The sequence below is a fragment of the Triturus cristatus genome, chromosome 10 (genome assembly GCF_964204655.1).
Source record: "Triturus cristatus chromosome 10, aTriCri1.1, whole genome shotgun sequence".
In the NCBI taxonomy this organism is placed as follows: Eukaryota; Metazoa; Chordata; class Amphibia; order Caudata; family Salamandridae; genus Triturus; species Triturus cristatus.
The window spans coordinates 1,026,133,543-1,026,159,809 of record NC_140593.1 but is presented as its reverse complement, the minus strand read 5'-3'; the positions used below and the strand labels follow the sequence as shown (position 1 = coordinate 1,026,159,809).

The window sequence follows — 26,267 nt, the reverse complement described above, 5'->3', positions numbered from 1 at the left end:
CCTGAATGTGTAATGTAAATACGGGATTATGTAAAGTGCTCCAATAACTTCCGGGCGAGTTCGCGCCATAATAATATAACTCTGCCAGCTGGTGCTTTCGTTCTACTGCTGCCTACATCGGGAGAATAAAGGGGGTTAAGAGTGCTGGTTAAGTGTTGTGTTGAAGATTTGTGGTGGGGGTTATGAGCAATGTCAATAGCTCTAACTTTAACAATGCCGAGACCATTGCATTGTAAATGCTTGTTTAAAGGGATGCGGAGGGGCATAGAAAGTGGTCAGAGTGACAGCTTGCTTAACGTGGAATTGTGTAACCACTTTCGGTAAGAAAGAGACCCTACTGTGAAGCAGCAACTTTTCAGGAAAGATGGTCAGATAAGGAGACTTGGATGACAGAGACTGCAATTCGCTCACCATTCCTGGCAGATATTATTGCCACTAAAAAGGCTGTTTTGATGTTAAGCAGCTGGAGGGGCAGTTGTGCAACAGTTTGAATGGAGCACACGTCAGGAAGGTGAGAACCAAATTAAGGTCTCACTGAGGCATGATGAAAGGGGCAGGTGGAAACCTATGTACAATCCCTTGAGAAATCGATTTACAATAGGGGATGTAAATAGAGAGGGTTGGTCTGGCAGCCACAAAAATGCAGACAGGGCTGAAAGGTCCCCTGTGAGAGTGCCCAGAGCACAGCACTGCTGGGCAAGGGTCAGAATAAAGAGTAAGACCCGAGAGAGGGAAGCAGAAAGAAGATCAATAGATCTTTCTGTACAATATTTTACAAATTTGTTCCACCGGCAGGCATACACGGTCTTGGTGGAGGGCCGCCTTGCCGCCTAAATAACATTGCAAACTTTGGGAGGAAAGTTGAATGCCATCAACTGCAGCTGCTCAATCTACACGCAAGGCGGCGTAGAGTTGACCGACTCGGGTGGAGGACCCTCACCTGTTGCTGCATCAGAATACCCTCCAGAAGGGGCAGCCTGATCGATGCTCAACTGGTGAAGCTTGGGATACCAGACTCTACATGCCCAGTCCAGAACCACAAGAATGACTTTGGCCCGGTCGCTCCTGTTCTTATTGAGCACTCTGGGCAGGAGTGGTATGGGCAGAAAGGCATACAGGAGGCTTAAGCTCCATTCAAGACTTAAGCCGTCTCAGAGCGGAGCCACCATGGAAACTCCAGCGTGCCAAACTGCCAATATTGCGCGTTCTCGGCAGAGGCAAACAGATTCATTTATTGAATGTATAGGGCGCACAGCTACCCAGAGGTTTACCGCGCCAACGGACACACGCAGGAGGTGAAGCTGCTCTATTGGTTAAATAGCCACGTTTTTAGATCTTTACGGAATTTGTAGAAGATAGTTTCATGCCGGAGTCGTGGGGGGAGACAGTTCCACAGTGCGGGAGCTAGGCAGGCAAAGGTTTTACCGCCCATGCGTACTTGTTTGATCCGGGGGACTTGGAACTTAGCCTGGGACGAGGATCGAAGAAGGCGTGTAGGAAGGTAAGGGTGATCTAGGGACTTAAGGTACTGTGGCGCTGTCCCAGATTTTATCCTATGCATATAGGAAATGGCTTTAAATTTTGTATGATTTTCCACCCTGAGCCAGTGGAGTTCGCGCAGGGTTCCTGAGATGGATGCAAATCTGGGTAATTGGCACGAAAACCTAGCAGCAGAATTTTGGACGATTTGCAGCTTACGGATCACTTCCTTGTTGGCACCCAAGTAAAGTACGTTGCCATAATCCAATCTGGATACAATTAAGGCCTGTATGACAGTTCTTTGTGTGGGCTTTGGCAACATCAACAGTATTTTTTCAGCCATCTTAATATGGTAAAGCAGAACGAAGCGACCTTGACTGCTTGCTGCTTCATAGATCTAACCAAGGCTCTCCCCACTGCTGAAAGAGACCTTCCACTACCTCCCGATGGAGATGACATTCGTGATCCGCTAGGCATTGATTGCGGAGTTTGTCCGCCCTGCCATTCAGAGAAACGGACAGGTGTTGAACCACCAGGTATATGCCCTGTTGTTTCAGCCATGCCCTGAGATGCAGGGCCTATTGACAAAGGGTCCACGACTCCACCCCACAGTGTTGGTTGCAGTACCACATGGCGGTAGTGTTGTCCATGAACACTTGAACCAGCTTTCCCTTTACTGAAGGAAGAAAGGCTTTCGATGCCAAATGAATCGCTCAGAGCTCCAGCAAGTTGATGTGGAGTCCTGATTCCGCCGGAGACTAGAGTCCTCTGATCTCCACCTCTTCCAGATGGCTGTCCCATCCCCGGAGTGATGCATCTGTCACTACTGTATGATCTGGTTGGGGAAGGGAGAGGAATCTGCCTTTGACCCAATCGCGGTTGGTCAGCCACCATTAAAGGTCCTATACAGTTCCCTCGAAGATCTGAACCATGTCGGAGAGATTCCCCTGATGCTGTGCCCACTGGAACTTCAGGTCCCACTGCAGAGCCCGCATATGCCATCTGGCACGAGTCACAAGCAAGATGCAGGAGGCCATGAGGCCCAGCAGCCTCAGTCATTCTCACCGAAATCCAGGATAGAGGCTGAAACATCAGTATCATAGCCTGAATATCCTGGGCATGTCATTCAGGAGGATAAGCCCAAAATGGCACTGTGTCCAGAACAGCTTTGATGAAAGGGAGAGTCTGAGAGGGAGTCAGGTTTGACTTCGGCACGTTGATGGTAAACCCCAGCGAATGCAGGAAGTTCGCCGTAATATGGAGGTGGAAGTCTACAGCCTGGGGCGAGCCCGCCTTCAAAAGCCAGTTATCGAGATAAGGGAAGACTGGCAGCCCTGATTTGTGCAGAAGGGCTGCGACCTTCGCCATCACCTTAGTGAACACCTGAGGGGCGCTGGTAAAGCCAAAGGGGAGCACAGTGAACTGAAAGGGCTCATGGCCTACCGTAAACCGCAGATAGCGCCGGTGGACAGGCAGGATGGGAATGTGAAAATAAGCGTCCTGCAAGTCCAACGCTACCATCCAGCCTCCTGGGTCGAGGGCAATAAAGACAGGAGCCAGAGCAGGCATCCTGAACTTTTCCATTTTGATGAAGTAGTTGAGGGCTCGGAGATCCAGGATAGGACAATGGCCTTGTCCTTTTCCGGGGCCAGAAAGTAGCGGGAATAACAACCACAGTCTACTTCTGGTGCCAACTTGCTCTATGGCTACCCTGGCCAAGAGAGACATGGCTTCCTCCTGATAGAAAGTCAGATGATCCTCTGTGAGCTGGTCTTAATTTGGAGGCAAGGAGGAAGGGGTAGTCTCAAAAAGGAGTGAGTAGCCACTTCGACTATCTGAAGAATCCACCTGTCCGATGTGATGTTTTGCTAGTGGTGAAGGTGATGGCTGATCCAGCTACCAACTGGCTGCCCATGATGTTGAAGGGCCGGACTAGAAGGGTTTTGGAGGCTGATGTGGAGGGATATGTTGGACTGACCTGGCCTTTGGCCGCCTGACCCACAGGATCGGAACGAGCTGCGCCGACGGCCGTGCAGAGGTTGCAGAACTTGCACGGCCTTGTGACTGGGGGGGAATGACTTGCGTGGCTGAAAGCCCCTTCGTAGCCAAGAAAGGGGTGAAAAGCAGATGGAGTACGTGTGGTATCTGAGAGGCCCAAGGACTTGGCCAGAGCCTATGAATCCTCAGTGTTCTAGGGCCGTATCTGCTTTGTCTTCAAAGATATGGGTGCCAACAAAGAGCATGTCCATGAGGGAAGCCTGGACATCCCCAGAAAAGACGTTTTCAGGCAGGCATGGCGTCGAACAGCCATTGTCGATGACATCACTCTGCCCAGTGAGTCGGCCATGTCAAGCCAACATTGAATGGCGAACTTTGCCACATCTCTACCGTCTGGTACTGCTTGGGAGAGGATGACTCGAGCCTCCTCCGGGACCTACGGCAGCACTTGCACAACGGTTTCTCACAAACTGTGGGAATAACGGCACAATAGGCATGCAGTGCTCACTGACCACAATGCAAGGCTTGCAGAAGAAAATATTTTCTTACCCCAACTATCCAACCTCTTGGATTCCCTGTCAGGGGGTGCAGAAGAAAAGGGAATGCGCAGTGTGAGGTAGAGGCTTCGACCACCAAGCACTCAGGGATAGGGTGGTTGGTGAAAAAATGTGGGTTACCCAGAGCAGGGCGATGGCGGCGGGCAATTGTCCTAACCACAGGAGCCCCTGTGCTGGGCTTGGACCAGGTTCCCAGAAGGACTTCAGTCAAGGTCTCAATGAATGGCAGGAGGGGTTCAGAGGAGAAGACACACGGCTGCAAAACCTCCGTCAAGTTGCTTGACTTCACTGAAGGTCCAGGATCTCAGCTGCCCTTCTCACCACCATAGCATGTGAAGCTCCCTCCTCCGTAGCCACAATACGGGGGGAGGGAGCAGTCCAGAATCTGGAGAGGTCTCCAGTCCACTGGCCTCACCCAGTTCCTCATACCAGTCCATTTCGTGTTCAGGATCGTCTTGTAAAGGGTCCAGTGACCCCTCCAATCTTCCTCCATTCCAAGCCCTTCAAAATGAAGCTGAGGAACCTACCTTGGACCCAAGGGTGGCGCCGGAATCATCTCCGGGTCATCGGGGATAAGAATGGGTCTAGCGGGGCTGACGCCGCCGACGTTGGGAGTCTCAGTGTCAGGGCCGGCACCAGGGAATGTCACAGTGGCATGACCGGCGTCGGTCAGGTTCCACTACCGGATCCATAAGGGGTCATCGGCGCTGGGGCCAGAGCCAATGGCGTCGAACCAGAGGGTGCCCTCTCTGAGCCTGCGGGGCTTGAAGGCACGCCGGCAGGGTCAGGCTGCCCGAACATGAGGCACCTGGTGTCATAAAATTCCTTTAGATGGGCGGGGGTTGCTCCGGCTCCCGGGAAGGCGGGTAAGCATGGAGACGACCCAGGCGCTGGTTCAGCGGAAAGAGGCTTAGTACGTCGAGACTCCATTGCATCAGTCAACCGACAGGGAGAAGTCAAAGCACGCTTCGACTTCTTGTGCTTTTTGTGCTTCTTAACTGACCAACTCAAAGACTTCAAGTGGGAGGATGAAGACTTAGGGCTCCTGAAGCGATGCCCGGACCTTCCTCTCGTTCCGACTGAGAATGAGATCTCCGGGGCGAACGACGCGATGCCGAGCGTCGACCCACAAGTAACTTTAGGGACTGTTCCCTCAAACCTTTCTGAGCCATGGCACATCAGTTGGAGCATGACTTCGAATCGTAGTCAGACTCCAGGCACCAAAGGCACAGCAGGTGTGGACCCGTTCTGAATATGGCGTGGTGAGAGGGCCACACAGCTTGAATACGGAAGCCTTCTCGGATATTCTACACACACAAAAAACAGACAAAAAAAAAAAAGCCTGTCAAAAAGTGACAGGGTACCTCTCTTTATAGATCTGCGCTAACTGGCGCGGATAGAAAAGAACTGACGTCAACGCGCTGGGGTGGCATCTATATAGGTGACGTGGATGTCACAACAGAGGAGTTGACGCAGACTACGACATCATTCAGAGACGACCTACGCCACCTACTGGCGCGCAAGGGTATTGCTTGAAGAAAAAACTTCCGGATCCAGTATGATGCCTGGGAAATTCAAAGGTTAGGAATCTGCAGCTAGATTTCTCTATCAGGTATGTTATTTATGTGTATTTAAAACTGATAAGATTCATACCTATCTATGAATTGATTAACCTGTTTTAACACTCAGTGAAACACAGAAGGACTTTATTGTCTATATAATAAAATTTTAAGGTGGCAGCTGGTTCTTGCCCTACAGAAGAGCTCTCTTCTATACTGAACTCAATCCTCTATTTAAAGGCAGGGCAGCTGCTAAAGGCTCTGCTTCACACTAGTTATGCCTTTTTTGATAGGCCAGGCAGCTCCATTTTGTCCAAGCAGGACCTGATTTAGTCTTTTAATGAGTTTTGTTATGAGAATAAAAGACTATGCAGAGTTGCAGTCAATAATGGAGGTCCTTATAAGTGATCTGATGAGCTGAGTGGACAAAAACGATGTGAGGCTCCTAACAAGCCTATGGTGGTAGTTACGTGCCATGTATTACACGGACAACTTATTGCTGGAATGACAAATTATGGTCAAACCCAACACCCTTATTAGGGCATTAGGAAACACAAGCTGTGGTTTCCATTAGCCGTTAGGAGTTTCATGTACAGTAATGCAATGGACTGCAGTGCATGGTTGGTACAGTTATTGCCTGAGAAATACAAAAGTTAGCGCATTCCATGAGTGAAAAGGTGATGTCTGTAACCTTGTTGATAGATATAGTCATTTAGGACATCTGTGGAACTGAAACTTGGGATTTGGTATACACTTTAATGAGGAATGGCCGGGTGATCACAGAGTTAATGGTTGAGATGGGTGAAATAAGGCTCACCTTTTTTTTGCTTCCAAAACATATCCTTTTGCCCTGGGACTCCGCTCCTAAATGAGGCTGTGATTCTGTGGAGACAGTACCACCTTAGGACATTCAATTTTCATGCAGGCGATTCCACTGCGCTTTTTATTTAAAACACAGCGGATTTTTCTTAAACGCTAGACATTATGGTAGAGCAACCATGCTGTGTCCATAGCAATGTGGCGAGTCACTTCCTGACTTAACACAACGAGATGTGTACTGCATCTAATTTTCTTACATTTTTTTCAAGTCTTTGTGACTCACTTCACGGACGATTCTAATTTGGGCAGGTCAGCCACATTCTTCTTGGGAATTGATCGTCATGAACATCATGTAGGGTTTTTCTTTCAGGGACACTAGGTGCGACCATTACTCAGAGGAGCAGGTTTAGATTAAATATTTATACATGATGTAACGTTTACCAAGATGCTAGACATAACGTTAGCTCACACATGTTGTGGCCACTACTACAGGGTGAGCCAATTCATAATGGAGCATAATGAGATTAAATTAGCATTGTGCTTGATAAATCCTTGTGAGAACTAACCCTTCACGTACAGTATGGGTTGGGGAGAAGTATTGTTTAACCGATTTACGTACTGTCGTGTATCTTAATGCTACAACGAGCAGCTTGAGTGTTCATTGAAAGACACAAGGTGATGGATCTGCTCATAATGCTAGCTGTCATGTATTTGCACTAATTGGTAGTGGATATCCGTTGCCACACAAACTACAGAGGATATATGCCAGGTCTTACTGTTTGTTATGGTTTCCTTTTCAGTGGGGCGCTCCTGGATGTACCCAGTGGCTTGAAGGTGAATATCACTCACTCTTTGGGGAGGTAAGGTATCCATCATAAAACATAGGATATGACTGTAAAGTTAACCACTGTTAATGAGTATGTGTGTGGTTGCTAAGCATTGTTAGATTTTGAGAACATGTTTTTGACAATGGTCATTATTTCTACATACGTAGTTAAGCACCCTTTTAACTTAGCAAATGTTGTGTGATCGTGAAATGTTTACTTTTTGATTTCTCTTCTTTCTTTTACCTTTCCAGAACGACGGTGGATCCACTACATATTCGGGCCACTATTTTGGCCATCTTGATCCTTGACTGGCCAGTATAAATAATAATTTTTTGCATTATATAAGCACTTTGAACAGAGTGACTAATCAATTAAGGTCCTGATGAATGCCCTGGAACCCCTTTTGGGGTCCACTAGTGGGCAGAAACATGTTGACCACTGAGAAGGGTATATCTTGTTTACAACCCCAGTCCTCTTTTTAACTTGACCCCTTTGGGCCTACAGAATAAAGTTTTTTTGGCCCTCTGGAGGTAGTATTAACAAACACCACACATTATATTTTCACCCGCACTCTGTCCCACACTGACTATTTCCATCGCTCATCAAAACACCTCTGCTTCCCACTTTGGGAGTTATGGCCCACACTATGGACCTTGCAGTCCGGGTGTGAGAAGGGGACCCAATGATAAAGCATGTCACCCTCGGGTGAGTGTGGGATCTTGTCCTTGAGGAATCTGCCGATGCCGATGCTCTGCTGGGGAAACCTCCGTGCTAGATGGGCTATCTAGCACGGAGGTTTCCCCAGCAGAGCATCGGCGATCACGATCCCAGAAGTACTTTGGCCTGCACTGTAAAGCCCAGATTGACCAGGATACAGTGTCTCTCTGGCTGATTACTACAACAGCCCAGATATCATCTACAAAGTCATTCAAAGCCGACTATTCCGGCTTGACTCAGCCTCTGATCAACCTTAGAGTGCGGTTTATCGCTCTCACATTTTTGGAGCCTACACGCCCATCATTGTTCACAGCCTCTTCTCCGAGGCCGCTTTTGATCATCCCTCCCTTTCCCCACCACTCCAGTCCTGATGAAGACCCCAGCGTAAGGAATACACCAACCTATGGTTTCATTGGGGTCGAAACGTCAACTTTTTTACCATTTAGCTAGTGTAATTAACAGATATTTAATACTGTGTTACTGTCTGAAACCATGGCTATGGATTGTTCTGCTAAATTGTGAATTGTAGGCTCAATGTTAGAGCCACGCATCCTTTCAAATGATATACTGTGTTGATGCATACCTAATTCTGCAGTCACTCCCCTACCCTCACTAAACCACAATATAACTCCCCCCCCCCCCCTTTTTTTTCCTTTTCTACCTTCTAGGGACACTTGCATATGTAAAAATGTATAAACATTATCAATAATAGATCAATACTCAGTGTGAATAAAACACTGTGTACAACAAACATGTTCTGTCCTAATTTATGTTTGGATTCATTAGAATTTTGTCTTTTGAAATATTGCTTTCTGGGACCACTGTTTCCACATACAATGATGAAGCATGTCACAATATTGTGAGTGAGGGCAGTATTTCTTCACTGAGCACGTGCCACCTTCTTAATATCACTCACTATTCCTCCATGTGTGTTACTTAAGTTTAATAGTGCCCACACTGTCTTTAATAAGGTCCATACTTTGTTAATGCTAGACGAATATGGACTATTCCACTCTCATTCCTCATCTTCGTGTAGCACTTTGTAGAAAAGAAAGAAAAATACCTAATGACTGGATAATCTTGTCATGAACAAACACAAAGGGAAAATGCACAACTATTTGAAACATTTCAATTAGAAGCTGCTGTGCTCAGGTCAAAAGACTGCCTTTTTTTCCTTACCACTGTAAAACATACAATAGTGCACTTTCTTTCGCTAGTGAAGCAACTTCAAAGGGCAAGAACAAGTAGGATTTACACAAGCATAATGTAAGCAGCACAAAACATGGTCTATGGATACTGGGCAGTTCACTACATACCCGCACAAATGCCGCAGTCTTTCTGGAATGATTTCCCTTCATCACTTTCCGGGTTTCCATCGCCAACTGGTTCACGCTCTACAGAATGTAACAGATTACGTCATTAAGATGCGCGAGTAAAAACAAATCAGTCTTGTTACATGTGTCCAACACAGTTATACATGGGAAGTTCTGCAATGAAAAGAATATATCAAAGACAGCAGCAGGGTAAACAAAAACAAATACCCCTTCCGCATCACTGCCTGCAACAGACCGATTTTGGAGACCCAGAGATACTCATTCGAGCCCAAAAGCTAGCTACTAATGTCAATGGAATAACATCCTTGGAAACTGATAATAAAAATATCCCTCTCCACCTCAAAGAAAGACAAGGTACGGAAAGGGTGATGGTGAACTGGGTGCAGCAGCCTCCTTATACAAACCGGTTACTTCCTCACAGACACTGCAAGGATGTAGCAACTGCAATGATGAACGAAGTGGCCATGAAAAAGAGTGCCCGGTTCAAAACCTGTTGGAGATTGCCATGACAATGTCACTATAATGCATGAATTTACTTAAGACGCAGCAGTATGTTTTAGGTGCAAAGGATATATTATGGGATGATTAGGGACTAGTCGCCCATAATTCATAACTAATATCAAAGAAGTGGTCACTTGGTGCTTACGAAAGGCACATCATTGCATCCCTAATGAAAACCAACACAATGAAAAACGCAAATAAGGTGCAAGTAGGAGAGATTTTGAACTTTGTCTGAATACAAGACCACCATCCAGATTTTTTTTATTCACAGTTCGAAAAATTGGTTGTTTTGGACAGCCCCTGGTTCTCTTCGTTGTTGAGTGACTTAGTGGTGGATAAAATCAAAACAATTTTTCGATAAACTATTGGCTGATGGACCAGGCAGACCACCTTAAAAGTTTAGTCCAACGCTGACAGCGAAGACAGAATGTGAACAAGTCTTCGATAGCGCTCATGTTGTCATCCCTAAAAACTATGTTTTTCCAAAGAGCAAGCAACCTATTGTTATCTTTCTGGCAGTGGACACTTATCAATGTTTAAAGTGAAATTAAAGGATGAGAAATATGTACAAAATGCATGCTCCGGCACTTTATAAAATCTATTAAATGTATTTTCAATCCTTTGCCATCAAAGTGTTTCTGCAACAGTCAATTAAGAAATGGGCCAGACTCCTACCCTTAATTTTATATGAAATGAATTGCCCAATATGCTCCTAAACTAAAGACAGGTTGTTGTAAGCTGCAGTCAGACTCATCTCAAACCATCTCACAGGATATGGTGCAGTCCAGATATTGTGAGACAAGTCAAATTTTGAAATTTGCCATCCGCTGTGACCACCTTCTTCCATCACAACCGGTTTGATGAAGCCCAGTATTGATCAGAACAATTATGTGCTTACACCACCACCAACATCCACATTTTGTGTACTAAACAGTGATTTCTCAATGGTGTCTTAAAATACAGGGCACAAAGAGCAGCAGGGGAGGCGTTTAAAGTCTACATGCTTACAGGGCAACTGATCAGAACAACAAATGCATGTATTTTAAGGTCTTTATATTTACATAAGAATGTGATGCATCAAAGACTACTACAACAACTGTCCGATATCACTCAATAGAAGGTGAAAACGCTATTGAAGCGAATGAGATGAATCACATTAGAAGGACAATGGTACAAGTGATTAACACAGTTAGTGGTCTTGGCCAAGAGTAGGCAATTGCTCTGAAATTCGCTGCTCATATCAGACAATAGCTTTTGAGCATATTATGAAACGAGAGAACCACAACAATGGGGTTGTATGTCGGAACCACAATTTCACTAACCACGCATGCCTAAATAACGCGGTCTTAATAATGACTGTGTCTTAACCACGTATTCCTTTACCATGCATGCCTTTACCACATAATTTTGTGGTAAAGGCATGAATGGTAAAGAGGTATGTGTGGCTAAGGGCACAACCACCCTCCCCACTGCCCTAAGCTACAAACTCACCCAGTGTCCTGAGGTCAAAATATGCCTACCCCGCCAAACCCCTACACTGTCCCCTCCCCTTGCCCCGAGGCCAAAAAACCCTGTCCCTTAACCTAACCCAACCCAGCCCTAAAAACTGCCTCACCCTCCCCTAAGGCCTAAAAACCACCCTGACAACCCATTCCCCTCCCCTAAGGCCCCTAATTAAACAAGCATTTGCAATGCAATAGGTCTCGCATTTACGAGAGTTTAAGCTATTGGTATTGTAAATGACAATGCCTTTTATTTATCTGTTTTGCTAATTAACACATAAATAAAAGGCATTGTCTGGTGTGACTGGAGAGATACAGGAATGTGGATTTAGAGAGATTATCATAAGCTACAAGAAAACACAAATGAAAACATTTTTATGTCATTTAAATGTGACAAAATGTTAATCAATGATTAATGTCAATACTTATTGTCCCCCTTTCCAATCAATCCACTCACTCAGCAGTTAAGTGAAATAATTAGATAACCTGGTTTAGGCTATTCTTAATCCTCTGATGACAAGGAGTCATTTCTTGTCACTTTGCTTTAAAACAAGAAGAGCTTGCCTTTGACTGAAGAGCACTGGATGTCTTGCTACATCCTTTCCTTTAGGCAGACTATGGCAGATGTTGATCCCTTCCTTAGTATTGGAGGTAGAGGGGAAGTCATGATCCCTCCTTTCTCGTAGGAGGTAGAGGTTATGAGGGTATCCAGACTATGGCCAGCAGCTTGCTAGCTCGACAGTTGAACACAAGCTATAGTCTCTACTCTCCTAGTTGGGACCCACCAGCCATATTTAGAATGTCCGCCTGCCTGTTGGGGATTTCTGTAATTGTGCAACCGCTTGTGGTGTAAATGCACTTTTGTTGATCTAGAATTCCGGGGAAGGACATTTTAAAATTTTTCTTCTCGGAATTAACAGGTCTTGCATGGTTGTTCCATGTTAGTAGAGTGGGTCCCACTGTGACCTGGCAGTCATGACAGACAGTCTGTCAGGGCAATGGTTTCTGCAGATAGAGCCAGCTGCAGCCCTGTCTAAGGAAACCGAGCAATTCCCCCACTTTTAAAAGTGACTTTTAAAAGTGACTTTACAGCAACAAATCCACAAATCCACAAAGAAGATACTTGTTGCTGCAAACCAATGCACAGTGGGTTTCTTGATGCATGTCTAAGACATTTGAACCACCAGCCTCAGATAGTGACCTTGGTAAGGAAAAACAGTGATGATCAGACCATAAATAACGTGGTGCTGTCGCCACTGTGACATGGTGGCCAGTGGCAGACTGGTCGCCAATTCAAAGAGTTATGATGTGGAGCTGGCTGAGGCCTTCTTATGGAAACAGATCCATGGCCATCTCCCCAATGCCTTTCCTGATCCAGTCCTTACATTTGAGTGAGTGTTGTCACTCGAGGGCAAGCTTATCAAGGTTCTACCATTAAGTCTTTTTTTATATCTATACATTCTTGCTCCGCCCTCTGGCTTTAACACTGTTTCTGTTCACAATCTTATTCTGGTTGTTTTTCTGTCAAACGGAAGGCAGCGTACCAAAGTTGTGCTCAAAGGCAATTCAGGTAAGTGCAATTAAAATGAATGGACTGCAGAGTATAGCACTCTCTCTGGTTGTTGTGTTGTATCCAGTTAGGTGGAACATGTTCCTATTATGGAAATGGTAGCCTCAGACTAACCCAGTGATATGCATTGACCCTGCTGTAGCAGGTCTTTCCCCCAAAATTTGGAGACTTTTCACTTCTGAGGCAGTTCTACCTGGTCTACAGTGATGTTGCGTATCCAAAGTAAAAAAAAAAAAGCAGTGCACATCCGGGCATGTTGTTCCCTTGGTGAAAATGGCATCCAGAAGCAAATACAATTTAAGGTGGTTCTGTTGGATGGGAATTCCTTCCATTTGGTTGAAACACTGAGGCTGAAGGGAAGCGAACTGCAAATCAGAGGCATATTGGTCACTAGGATCAAGAGGCTGAGAATCAATCCTGTTGTCTAAGTCTCCTGGGGAGCTGCAGACAATTATCGATGAAGCAGTATATAGTGCCCTAAAGAAACGTAATGATTTTAATCCTAATGTTGCCAATTGATGATGATTCTGAAGAACCAAAGGGAAGGTTTATAAGTTGTGCTGAATTAAGAACTCATTTAGCACACATAAGACAAGCGCTCGCCCGGCAGCCGCGGCACCCGCGATTTACTTTTAATGTTAAAAGTAAAGCGCGGGTGCCGCGATTATACCAAAAGTAAAGTAATAGAAAAAACATCTGTTTCTTTACTTTTGGAATAATCGCGTCACCCGTGCTTTACTTTTAATGTTAAAAGTAAAGCGCGGGTGCAGTGATTATAACGTCATCGCGATCACGATCGCTGTGAAAGCGAAAGTGATCGCGATGACGCTCTCCTGAGTGCTGCTAGCTGGCGGCTGCGCGCGTGCACGCTCACATGCACGCAAGCGCTAGGCCAGCAAGCAGCACTTAAAAAAGCGCACATACAAAATGTCTCTCCAAGCCAGCGCGTGCGCTGGGCTCAGCGAGACCTAAAAACGGACCGACCTTCCCCAGCCCCAAAACTACTCCAACACCCCCCAGCATTTAAAACTACTCCTGACCACCCAGCCCTGAAAAATATCCCCGCCCCTGAAATCTAGCCCGATCACCCAGCCCTGAAAACTACATCCAACCCCCTCCCCCCCCAGCCCCTGAAGACTAGCACCTAACCCCCCCAGGCCATAAATCTACCCCCGACCCACTCCCCAGCCCAGAAAACGACCGCAACCCACCCCCCAGCTCAGCAAACTAACCCGACCCGCTTCCCAGCCCACAAAACTAAACCCAACCCACCTCCAGACCACACAACTACCCCCAAACAACCCCCAGCCCCCAAAACTAACCCCAACCCACAAAACTAACCAAACCCACCCCCAGCTCAGAAAGGTAACCTGACCCTCCCCCAGCCCAGAAAACTACCCCGACCCCCCCAGCCTACAAAACTACTCCCGACCCACCCCAGCCCACAAAACTAGTCCCGACCCACCCCAGCCCACAAAACTACCCCCAGCCCCACTTACCTCGCCACAGATCTCTCCCTGCGCGGTTTTTCTGCTTCCGTCCAATGCCGCCAGCAGCTAAACCGTGCACTACCTTAACCACGCACATGCGTGGTTAAGGCATATGCGTGGTAAAGGCAAGCATGGTTTAGCTGGCAGAGTCGGAACACTCATGGTTTAGACCACAGTGTTCCGACAGTTTCCCTAACTATGGTGATGAACCAGAGCATGTTTCCAAGGCACCAGAGATCAACGGCATTCCACTGACCAGCACAGAAGTTGTAGTAATGGACTTTGAATAGAGGATGGGTTTGGTTGTCTATGATCAGTTGAAGCCTACATACTGATGAAGGTTTTTACGCTTTGGTGGCAGGAAGTCGAGGAATTTAATTAATACTGCTGTCAATTGTTGTAGAGGCTGCGACATGATCACACAACATGGATTGGATCTTCAATAGCTGCAAGTTGTTCTCAGGAGGGGTCATGGTAAGCAATGAGCTTGTTGAATATCTTTAGTTAGATTTGAACTTGATGTGGTTTTACATTTCTGATGGAATCGGATTCTTTTTTGGGGCACAAGCTGCACTTAATGCATTTCCGGTAAGATCCCCCTTTGAGGATTGTCGATTTGTAGGGCATAACATTGCAATGGTATTAGTGTATACAATATGTCAAGTTTCAACATATTGTTCCATAGTGACAAGTAGGGACAATGGATATGGCTCATTGATGGAACACCACTGGTATTGCGTGCTGGCTTTGGTACTATGGGTACATTCGATGTATGGTGCAAATGGTGTTGGACGCTTGTAGCCTGCATCTGCTTTTTGATGGGTATGAATTGAATGGTTGTAGAATTATCTGAGCAATTGGGATGAGGTGTTTTAGAGGGCTGAGTTGTGGTTAAAAATAAGGTTAATAGTTAGGAAAGATGTGTGTATGGGAAGGAGAGGGGTGATTCCAATAAGGGTGCCTGTGGACAGGCACCCTTATTGGTATACACTTGTATTGGATTGTTTGGTATTCTTCGATATACTCATCAATTCTGGGGAGGCTCACTGTAGCTAGGTGGAGAATTCCATTCAAGTGAGTTGCATGTTTTTTGGATTACTTGAATCAAGATATGATCCTCAGTTCAGATAACCCTTTTGCTCCTGGTTAGATCAGGACACCTAAAAGTTTGGATTTTTCCTCTGTTTCATTTCATTAGGAGGTATAGACTGAAGTACTAACTGTATCACAAAGCAACATAAATCTATGTCTTTCACATTACAATGTGAAGCTGCTGTTACTAATCGATTCTGGTGTTTGCCTTTTTTGCCCTGTAGAAGGAGGGCATTGGCAGTGGCTTCTTCAAGAGAAAACCAAGGAAGCAATTAATGGATGTCAGCATAGGCAGGGCAGGGGATGATATATTCTGCATTATGCATCTGATTCTGCCTGTGGCAGAGAGGCTCCTGATAGTAAGAATCCTGTTCAATGCAAAATACAACTTCCAAGACCAATTTTGAGGAGCAAGAACGGTTTCTTATTTCCTATGATTGCTATAAGATTTGCTCAGATTTATGGTGCCGAGCTGGTCTCACTATCCCTTGTCACTTGTGTCAATATGGTTAGATTATTTGTAAGCATTTCACAGAAAGATACAACTAGTTATAAGAGGCTTCAGTTACTTCATTAGGCAGTTACTCAAACATCTAGTCTGCGAGACATGCCAAGATTACTATGTCCATACTTACACAATCTTCATTGGCTGCCTTGTACTAATCAGGTAGAATAAGCATAGCCTTGTGCATCCTTTAAAACTACACAGCTGATTTATGTTACCAGCTCCACAGTGAGAAGGTTATCCCATTTTGTTAGTTCATTGATTGGTTGACTATTGCATCTATGTATTTCACAAGCAGACTGGAAAGAATGTCCAAAGTCGCAAATTCCTTGCCTATAATATACAAGGTTTTGAAAGTGGGCAGCATCCAATACAGGATTTTAACATTTCCGCTCACCCAGGAAACTGTCTGTGTTTAAGATCTATACTCGAAAAGGCTTTGCACTTATTTTCATACTATAATTGTAACAAGTTATAATATGCCTCCATCATGAGAGCAATATCATTCGACAATTGAAATAAATCTGCGACAACCACTCCAGGTTATCTGAACAAAAACAGGGCTACCCCATATCCCAATGAGGAACTTGGGGAAATACATCAGAAAGAAAACAATGGTTCTTTCAAAGTTATTTAGCCGCATTCCTCATGTGACAGCAGTTGTGTGGAACGCCAATGTCGCAGGACACAGTTCTTGGCAGCCGCGAGGGCAGTAACAAGAAGGCGGCGGCAGTAACAAGGCGGCGGCGGCAGCAGCAGCAGGCATGGCGGATCAGCTGGGGGAGGTCTGCCAGACCACTGAGAAGAATTAGGGGGCTCAGGAGTGGTGAAGACACATCCATAGATTACAGGAGCATAGACCCCCACTGCCGTCAAGAAGGGGTGTATGGCAGGACAGTCCAGTAAGAAATGGACAATATCACAGGGCGCATAAGCGCATCGCCAGCAGGCAGAGTGAGGGAGCAGCCCTGCTGCTTGAAGCCATACTGGGGGTCTAGTGCCAGCCCTGAATGATCTCATAAAGACCCTGCCCCCTTATATTATTTTTCTTTTTAAACTTCAAGACAGGGGACTAAGTCCCTGAGTTTTGTAATGGCTGCCAGCTAAACTTCTCTCATGTTGCTGGCAGCCAATCAGAGCACTAATCCCGCGGGAGCCAGACTCAGTCTGGAGGCATGCAGTATGGTAGCAGCAAATAAGAACTGTGTTATGTTAAATGACCCAAAGGAGCAACTATTTTCCTTTCTACTGTACAGTCTATGCGCTTCTTTCCTTTCAACATTGACATGTCGATCCATCTTCAACTTTGAGAAACACTTATGTGTTTACATTTCTTTGGACAGGGTGCCAATAGAAAAAAAAATATGTTAAAAAATTGTGTCTACTCTTCCCTCATTGTCAGTACTTTCATTGCAGAACAACCAAGGGTGATCTAAGGTGAGGTTATTGGTGTTCCCTTGCTACTCGATCGGAGATGGACAGTGGGCTTCCTATGCGTCCTGAGCTCTTGCGGTATCTGTTGAAGGGGCATAGTTCACAGAAAGTGGATTGTGATTGATTCAGGATACAGTATAGTCTAATTATCACAAATGCAACATGAATGTGAATGTTGAGGTAGATGTATTGAATTTTAGAGAAAGACAACACTGATACATCAAAAGATATTGACATATAGACAGTAACAAACAAAGATCAAACCAGGGTCGCTGGATCTACACACAATGTATAGGTTCTTGAGCACTAAATGATTGAAAAAAATGGAATCTTTCTGAAAAATAAAACTGAAAGGCAGACTAGACTAGCTGCAATCAAACAGGTGGCATGGTACCACACCATAGTAAAACAATTGTAAATATGTATCGTTCACAACCGCTAATCAGATATATACACCATGTTCTAAAATGGAGGATAGCAATCACTCAGCCACAATCCATAAAGGTCCATACACTTCTGTTCAATGTTTGTGTGATGCTTGAGTGAAGTTCCAGTTTACATGCCCAGTTCTTGACAGTTGAGCAGAAGGCCACGCCAATCAGAGCCAGGGCATCCATACTGATGAAAATACTCACTAATCGGGTTTAAGAAACATTTCCCTCCTCACAGGAGCTTCTGGGAAGGAAGTCTCTTGCCTTCTCTCCAGAATGCACTTTGGTGGTCAGTGCCTATTCGCAAATGCCCATGTACAAATTCCAGGAGCTGGTCTCGCAGTAAAATATAAAGAGCATGAGAGGAGAAAGTGGGACATGGGGCTGTCCTTTTTGAGTCGCACTTCCCTGCAGCCTTCCTCTATCTTCCACTCACTGTTCCAACCAAACCAATGTTCACAGTCAGTTAGGAGTACAACTAATGGTAAACCATTGCAAGCTATCTCCTCTGGGCACACATTCTGTTGTTCACAATCACCATATTGTAAACACAAAGAGGCCCAATTTACTCAACCCACTGGACTTACCTTAGAAAGGGAGCCCAACAAGTTTAGCCGCAGGGTCTAGCTACTGCGCCCCAAAAAACTAGAATGCGGCTAGCAGTCAGGGCCTAAGTGGCAGGGCGGAATTGGGAGGGTGGGTCATCTAATATAGCATCTTCCAAAACTTAAGAAACACAGGGAGTATCCAGGGGAGACCTACAACGGAAGTGTGAGGAGTTCCTTAGCTCCCCACAAACTGCCTCATCAATTAAAAAATGCAAAGAACATCAGGACAACCAATATAAGTGGTGGAGATGTTACAGCAGGTGATTGGGGACTTAGCCTCCCCCAAAATGTTTTGCCCTTAACACATTTATTGTAAGACTGCTTATATCAGAGGGGTCTGTGCAAATTATATTGCATAGAATTTAGTCCATCAATCGCTGTAACTTCCATGTTCTTTAGTCATGCCTATAGCATGCATTTTACTTGTTTCGAATTGGTACCTTGATACACAGGTTCCTGTGCACCATGTAAAGAGAAAAGAGTAGGACAGAATTACATCCACACAAAGTTGAGCCACAATGGACCAATTACTTTTGAAGGGTTAAAATCAGAAAAATGTTTTATGTATTGTAAAAACCTCATCTGTTTTCAGTTTCTGTCGGTGTGTAAGACAGACATAGCAATGTTTCTTTCGAACATCAACATGATTTGCATATGCCAGTACTTTCTTCCAGACAATTTGAAAGTTTCTTAACTTTGCCAAAGGGAACTTCGATTGACCAAAAGAAGTCAAAGAGTTTAAGGCCTGCTTCAACAGAACTCCAGTGCATACCACCAGATTACTTTTCCTGAAATAAGTGTTTTATCGACACAAGTCAAAACACTTCTGTCTGCGGTCATTGACAAAGCACGATGTATTGGGCCCTCTAGGACATAAGGGAAATTTAATCTGATTCATACATCAGGCACTTTGCTGTCTGTATGCAATCCAACTACAATGCTTTAGATCCTTTCATCAACTGCCAAGGGAAGCAATTGTCCAAACACTTGCATGTAAAGCATGCTGTCAGCTGTTTAGAACACTGCCCAACACAGTATGCTATGCAGACAAGTTTTCTCTATTCGAGAAGAATCTGGCAGCTAATTTCAACATTCAGTCTTGCAGTCTACACGTGAGCATATAGCAACCTATATAAACCTTGATGTTAAAACATGTTTGCACTCTGGTGTAACAATTCCTATGTAAGTAGTAAATTGATTTTACTTGACAAACTTTATGAAAAATCTGTGTGTCCTGAGAAAGCTCAAGGAAGTGAATAAGGATACAGACTTGAAGGCAAGGAACATAAAGACTTCATCCAAGAGTCTCTAAGCTACCAAGGTTAGCTTAGGGCTAAGATTCTGAATGTGAAAGCAACATCAAAAATGGCACAAATGCTGTTCATTAAGTGTGTGTGGCCTGACTTGTCTTAAGAAGTAACCTACAGCATGAAAGTGGGTGGACAATTGTGTGGTTGTATCATTGTGATCCTCATTATTATCTATTACACATTTCCAGGGTTTGTTGGGAAAATCCCATTTTCCTCATTACATTTTGGTAATCGTCTTTTCCTTTATTCATATATTTCAAATATTTGGATACATATCATTTAAGTTTCGGGGTTTCTTTTACATTTAGGATAACACTACACAAAAGGGGAAGAGTATGTTACCGGGGACTGGCTATGAATAATGAAGTGGCACAAATCCACAAAGATCTAGGTTGAGAGACTGAAAAGTGAGATCTTCCACACTTAATTTTAGAGTTCTCAAGTGATACTTAGGATTTGAAGGAAAGCGACAGATATATTATCCAACTTAATGGTATTCCAGTTAGAAGAGAGGACCATGCAAGGGCAAATATGAGTAATAGAGAACATGAAGCTAGCAAAGCACAGCAATATGCTTCTACACAAAGGGCAGACAGTGAGAAATAGCAAAGCACTAGAAGGAGAAGGAGCCTCAACCGAAGACAGACTATTTAAAGAGAATGCTCAAACGTATGGCACTTCGAGGAACAGATGTATGAAACAAGTTCTTTCAAAAGTATAGTGAAGGATTATTTAGCTATTCAACAAGCACAAATACCTACTACCTGAAGGTATGATTTGGATCACAAGAAAAGACTAATACAGTTTACCTACGATCCATACGAGACCAACCATAATGCTATTTTTGATGTACAAACCATCTTAGCCTTGAAAAAAAAGCAGCAACAGGTAGATCTCGGTCACTAATTAATAAATAGGTTATGCACTGCATGTAGCACACACCTTCACCAAACATGGTCTGCAGCATAAGAATATGGACCTTGTAAGGAGTGTTTGAGGTTCTGTTTACATGTAGATATCTCATTTTATTCAATCTCACTGATGTATCAATTATTTCTTTGTTCAGACCTCTCACTGTCTCTTGGGACACCATTGCTTGTAGCTAGCTCTATTTTAATGTGTTGGAAGATAGTATTCCATTCTCAGCAACAGTTGCCTCTGAGAAGAGACAATACTGTGTCACCCTTGGGAGCACTAATCCATGTGCGCATACATGTGCTTTTATCAACTCTTAGGGACAGCAGATTACAATGGGATCTCCCTTGTATGCAATCTCTGCACTGCAAACATCTCATTGTTGTAGGCCTTCTGCTCCGAGCCATCTCTCTCAGTGGCTCCCTTGAAGTGGGGATCGGCATTAACCTCTAGCGCTGAAACTGCCTCAAGTGACCTATCATGAAAGTCTTGAAGTAGAACCTTCACTCCCAACCCACTGCAAGTGCCCAATATGAAGTCATATATGCCCAGGCATCATCATCGTGGAGGAGAGGCGCGCAGATGCTTTCTGAGGAGCCTTCGCCTCACGCGCGCTACGAAACCTTATGCCCCTAGCATACCACTTTTGGGCATGCCCAGCCCGACGGGGCAGCTCACGGAGACTCGCTTAGCTGGCTGGGACCAAGCGGGGGTGGACACGCTGAGCGATCTATATGCTGATGGCGCACTGCTCACGTTCGCCAACCTGTCTGAAGACTCGACCCTCCCGGCGGGGCAGTTCCTCCTACATGCTTCCGTACTGCGCACACTCACGGCTTCCTGGGGTGACATGACAGATGAGCCTCCGACACACACCTTTATGCAATACCTACACGTTATGGGCCATGGCGCGCACATCGTACACTGGCTGGCGCAGGCGCTACAGACGCTCTCGCAGCCATCCACAATAGCATTGAGGGAGCGCTGGGCGGCGGACAGGGGAAGAGACTGGACGGACAAGGAATGGGTGATGATACTGGCCGGCCCAACAAACATCCCACGCAACCCCCGCTTTAAGCTCATACAGTACTACATTCTGCAGCGCGCATACCTCACCCCTGATAAAATCAACAGATATTTCGCGAGGACAGACGCAACCTGCCCGCGCTGCTCCTTGCCGGGAGCGGACCTTTTACACATGCTATGGCACTGCCCGGAGATACAGGCCTACTGGGGCACGGTGCTGTCACTGCTCGCGCACGGTGCAGATGGGCGGCTCCCGCACACATGGGAAACTTGCATTCTAGGACTCTACAGGCGCACAAAAGACAATAAGGTGCAGGCACGCTTCTGGGACATGGGTCTTATCACGGCCAAACGCATGATTACCAAGCACTGGAAAGCAGCAGTTTCCCCGCAAGTACGCCACTGGAGAGCCTCCTTTGTTAATTGGGCGCAAGCGGAGAGCGCGGTGCTCCTTCGCGAGGAAACGGCAGGGCTCCGGAAGTTCCCCATCGCACACCTCTGGGACACTCTCCTTGGGACATTCCAGGGGGCTTGCCGGGATAGGGGGATAACCTGAATCCCTGAGATATGTTGCCCTGAAGGCCCTCTGTCTCTTTTGTTCCCCTCTCCTGACTTGCGACCCCCCACGCACATCGCGCGGTCCTGCCGAGCCCAACCTGACAGCCAATGACCCTCCTGCTCTGCCGCAGACCGATCTCCACCCCCCCTCCCTCTTCACTCCCCCTCAGCCCTGTTTGAGTTTATGACCTTAACCCTAGCACATACTCTTGCTATACATACACGGGATAGATAAGGACTATGATGCTGCATACCAGGCTCGCCAACTCTATGCGCTGCCATATGTGTAGCTGTGAGCTATACTGGGTTGTCCTTGCCGCGCTGCGGCCCGCACTCTGAGCGCGTTGCTGGCGTTTGTCCACCCGGAGGCCTCTACATTCTGGGGACATGGTGACGTCCGCTGGGTCACTGACTTGGGGCCTGGGTGGCAGCCGGCATAGCTGTGGAGTGGGCTAGATCACAGCGCCATCCTCTACCGTTGATAGCCTGCACCTGAGACACCTCTAAAACTAAAAAGCACATACGTAACATTCCGCGCCTGCTCCCTTCACAACGCACACACCCCCCCTTCCGCGCGCATGCCATCCTGAATAATGCCGCCGGACCTCCAGGTTGTCGGCTAAATGGCTGTGTTCTTATCTCTGGAAATGTACACTTTATTTGACTGCTTTGCCACATGGACGGGGAATGTGCGTTGTAAGATGGCATAAATGTGCACAATAAAGGTTTTAAAAAAAAAATAAAAAATCATCGTGGAGGAGAGGGAGCACCACTTGGAAACCTCCGTTTTGATATCAGTAGCCTGCTGTAGCTTCTGAGAGTTTACCTCTCTCACGGCAGCCAATCCAGTGTCCATCTTTCACTTTTGGCTTACTGCCATTAATGCAATGTTTATCTTAACAGATTCCAGAAAGCACAAGGCTTTCAGTGTCGGTTCTGAATCTGAAGTTGCCCAAGCAGTACTGCCACAGTGCTAAGAGACCACCCAAACCCACAGGCGTATCTATGTGATGGAGCTGTGGTGAGATACGTTCGGCCTAGTGCCCAGCTGGCAACATCCCAAAAACACTTTTTTTATGTTGACTATGGAGACTTGTCTGTAGGTGAATGAGGAAAGGTGAAGCCAAATGGTGTCTGCTGTATGCGGAGACATCAACCTCATACTTCAACTCCACCTTATCATTATTTTGCCTTTTTATCTTTGTTAAGGCACCCCATTTGAATTTGAGGGACTATCAGTGCACCACCAGTTCATGCATGTAGTATACCATCTATTCCTCATCTTCATGTTATGTTAGGTTAGAAAGTCTGAGATGGGAGAAACCAAGTGAGAAATACTACAACCAGATAATTTGTTCACTCTCAGCCTTTTTTCTGACCATTTACCCTACTCACTAGAAGGGAAAAGTCTGAATGGTGCATTATGAAGCTTAAGAAAGACTAATCCCCATTGCTACTTCACTATATTATCCTGTGGCACAGCAACAATTGCTGAGCCGAGTTGCCATGAGAAGGTCCACCTCTTGGAACCCAAAAACTCAAAAGCACTTCTGAGGATTACAGATGACTTTAAAGATTTTCATCTGAAATCTAACAACTGAAGAAGACCATCATCTCTACAGTCTCTATACTAGACTTTTTAGCCTAACCTTTGGTCATTTCTGAACTCTAAGACCATTTTTTGCCTGCCGCCAATATATCAAAGAGAAGAACAATTGTGGGCAACTTCTTAAATACAACCTGTGTGGCTGCAGTGCTTCTAACTACTTAAATGGGATTAGAGGACTGCCGACATTTTCCAATGTCATGGGCCATGTGGAGTGACTCATTTCTCCAGTGTTTGAAATTCTATCAAGTTAACTTAAAGAGTTTCATCGGAAATTTTCAGGGCATCATTCCCCACATTACTGAGCTTTTTGAGCTAAGGGCAAAAGGAAACATTTTGAAAATTTAGCAGCTAAGCAGACCCTTCCTACACCTGGGGTAAGGGCAGTTCCAAGACAGAATGAACTTGCTTATCTTGGTCCTTGGGTAGATAGATGCCTGAAGTTAAGAACAACAAACATTTTTCAGCTTGAATGAGACTTGAGGCTAAGAAAATAAGGGAAAGCTGTTAAAGACCAATGAGATTGGCTGCTAGCAGTATCTAGCCAAATAAGCCCCATAAATCGCCTAGCTCAATAGGCTGGGATAGCTCTTCCCTAACATAAGGTAAGGCAGCAGCCTTAGGGCGCAAGTAAAAAACCAATACGAAAAAAAGTGCCTGAAAATGTGACTTTTTTGTGTACGGGCAGGGTTGCAATGGAAAAAGTAGCATTTAGATTGTAGCGCTGATAAGTCTTGTGCCGTTCTTCTCAAGGCTCGCCAAAGACAAAAATCTATGCTAAGAGACTATATGCACATTCCAACTGAAAGCTACAATGAAGATGAAGAAATATGCTTTAAGTCTTTGTAAAAAAATGCATTCTTAACAAATAATTATGCACTCTGACCTGGAGGAAAAAGCAAGTAATTTTCACAGACCAATACAGACATTTACAACCGGTCACCTTGAAGAGACGACTTCACACGAAACTAGTAAGTTGTTTCTGTAGTTTCATTCTGTGGGTGAGTGACACATAGTATAACAACTTCAGATCAAGAATGGGGCTCCATCAGGAGCTGGTCTCACATTTTTCAAACTATGTGAGAGAATGTCGCCTCTATTGTCTTCCAATGGGACGACGTCAGAATGGTCAACCAACAATGCACTGGGTGTAACAGATAAACCCCAAAGGTTCGTTTCAATCAAACAAGGATGGTGTTCTCAAAGGTGACACCTTAAAACTTAGGGCCAGATTTAGATCTCAGTGGACAGGTTACTGTGTCACAACAGTGACGGATAAAGCATCCACCGAAATATAACTCCCATTATATCCTATGGGATTTATACTTCAGCGGATGGGATATCGGACAAGATTGTGACAGAGTATACTGCCCACTGAGATCAAAATCAGGCCAATAGTTGTTTATATAAACACTATTAAACTTGCATGCAAACCTGTTTGTTTTCTTAATACACTGGACCAGCTGTTTTATTCTAAGGACAGACTATTTATTATAAACCTGGCTAGTGCATTTTTTTTTATTACATTCCTTTTTATACATCGTTTGATATATATTTTTTAATTTCAGAGTTTTTATTTAGTTTTTTTAATTCAGAAGATACAAAAGGTAAATATTTCAGTAAGAGTTTTAATATTAAGGTACTTGACACCGGTTGTGAAACTTATTCTCTCGGACATTGCAAGTTTAAACAGTAATGTGCCAGTAATAAGGAACACCTTCGAAGCATTATGCTTTTGATAGTGTTATTTCTCGTAACACCTAAAACTGCATGCCGTTACTTTTAATTTTTCTCTCTATTCATTCCCGACGTCCTCAACCCTACTTCTGTTTGTATTTTGTGGTTTTAGGTAAAGCTCTCCGTTGCCCTCATGACTAGGTCTGTGCTATAAAAATACCATTATTGAATAAATAGGTAAATAAAAATGTCTTCGACTTAGACAACCCTTTTTTGGAATTGAAGTCATGTGCCCAGGCAACCATAGAAGCAAGGAAACTTTGCACCTTGATGAGGCCACTGGTTTCTTTGCCTGCTCTCATGGCCTGCTATTTGGCTGGAGTTCAGATTCAGAGCTCTTAATTGTGTTGTATTTAACGAAGGTAGAGTAGGCAATTCTAAGTAATAATAATAACATGTGACCTTCACAATACTTTTGAAAGAGTTGTCAATATCTTTCGTTAGTATTAGTTCATTCAGTCCCTGTCAGGATAATATTGATCACTATTTCAAAAGTATTGTAAAGGTCACATTGCTATCAAACAAGCACGAATATCTACTCCCTGAAGTTATGATTAGGACCACGGGGACAGACTAATACGTCTTACCTACAATCCATGTAAGAGCAATCCTAACGCTATTTTTGACATACAAAAAATATCTTCGCCTTGAAAAAGCAAAAGGCCTGTGAGCTTTTGGGGCGAAACAGGTGT

At 45.0% G+C, this 26,267-nt stretch overlaps 1 protein-coding gene across 2 annotated transcripts in view; it reads right to left on the bottom strand.

The window, feature by feature from the left end:
• Window positions 1–26,267, bottom strand: part of VPS35L (VPS35 endosomal protein sorting factor like) — a 476,592-nt gene that overhangs the window by 181,632 nt on the left and 268,693 nt on the right. For both annotated transcript variants that reach the window (XM_085629064.1, XM_085629063.1), the window contains one exon: window positions 9,273–9,350. In XM_085629064.1, coding sequence (XP_085485190.1) covers window positions 9,273–9,350 — 78 coding nt within the window. The remainder of the gene's footprint in view (window positions 1–9,272; window positions 9,351–26,267) is intronic.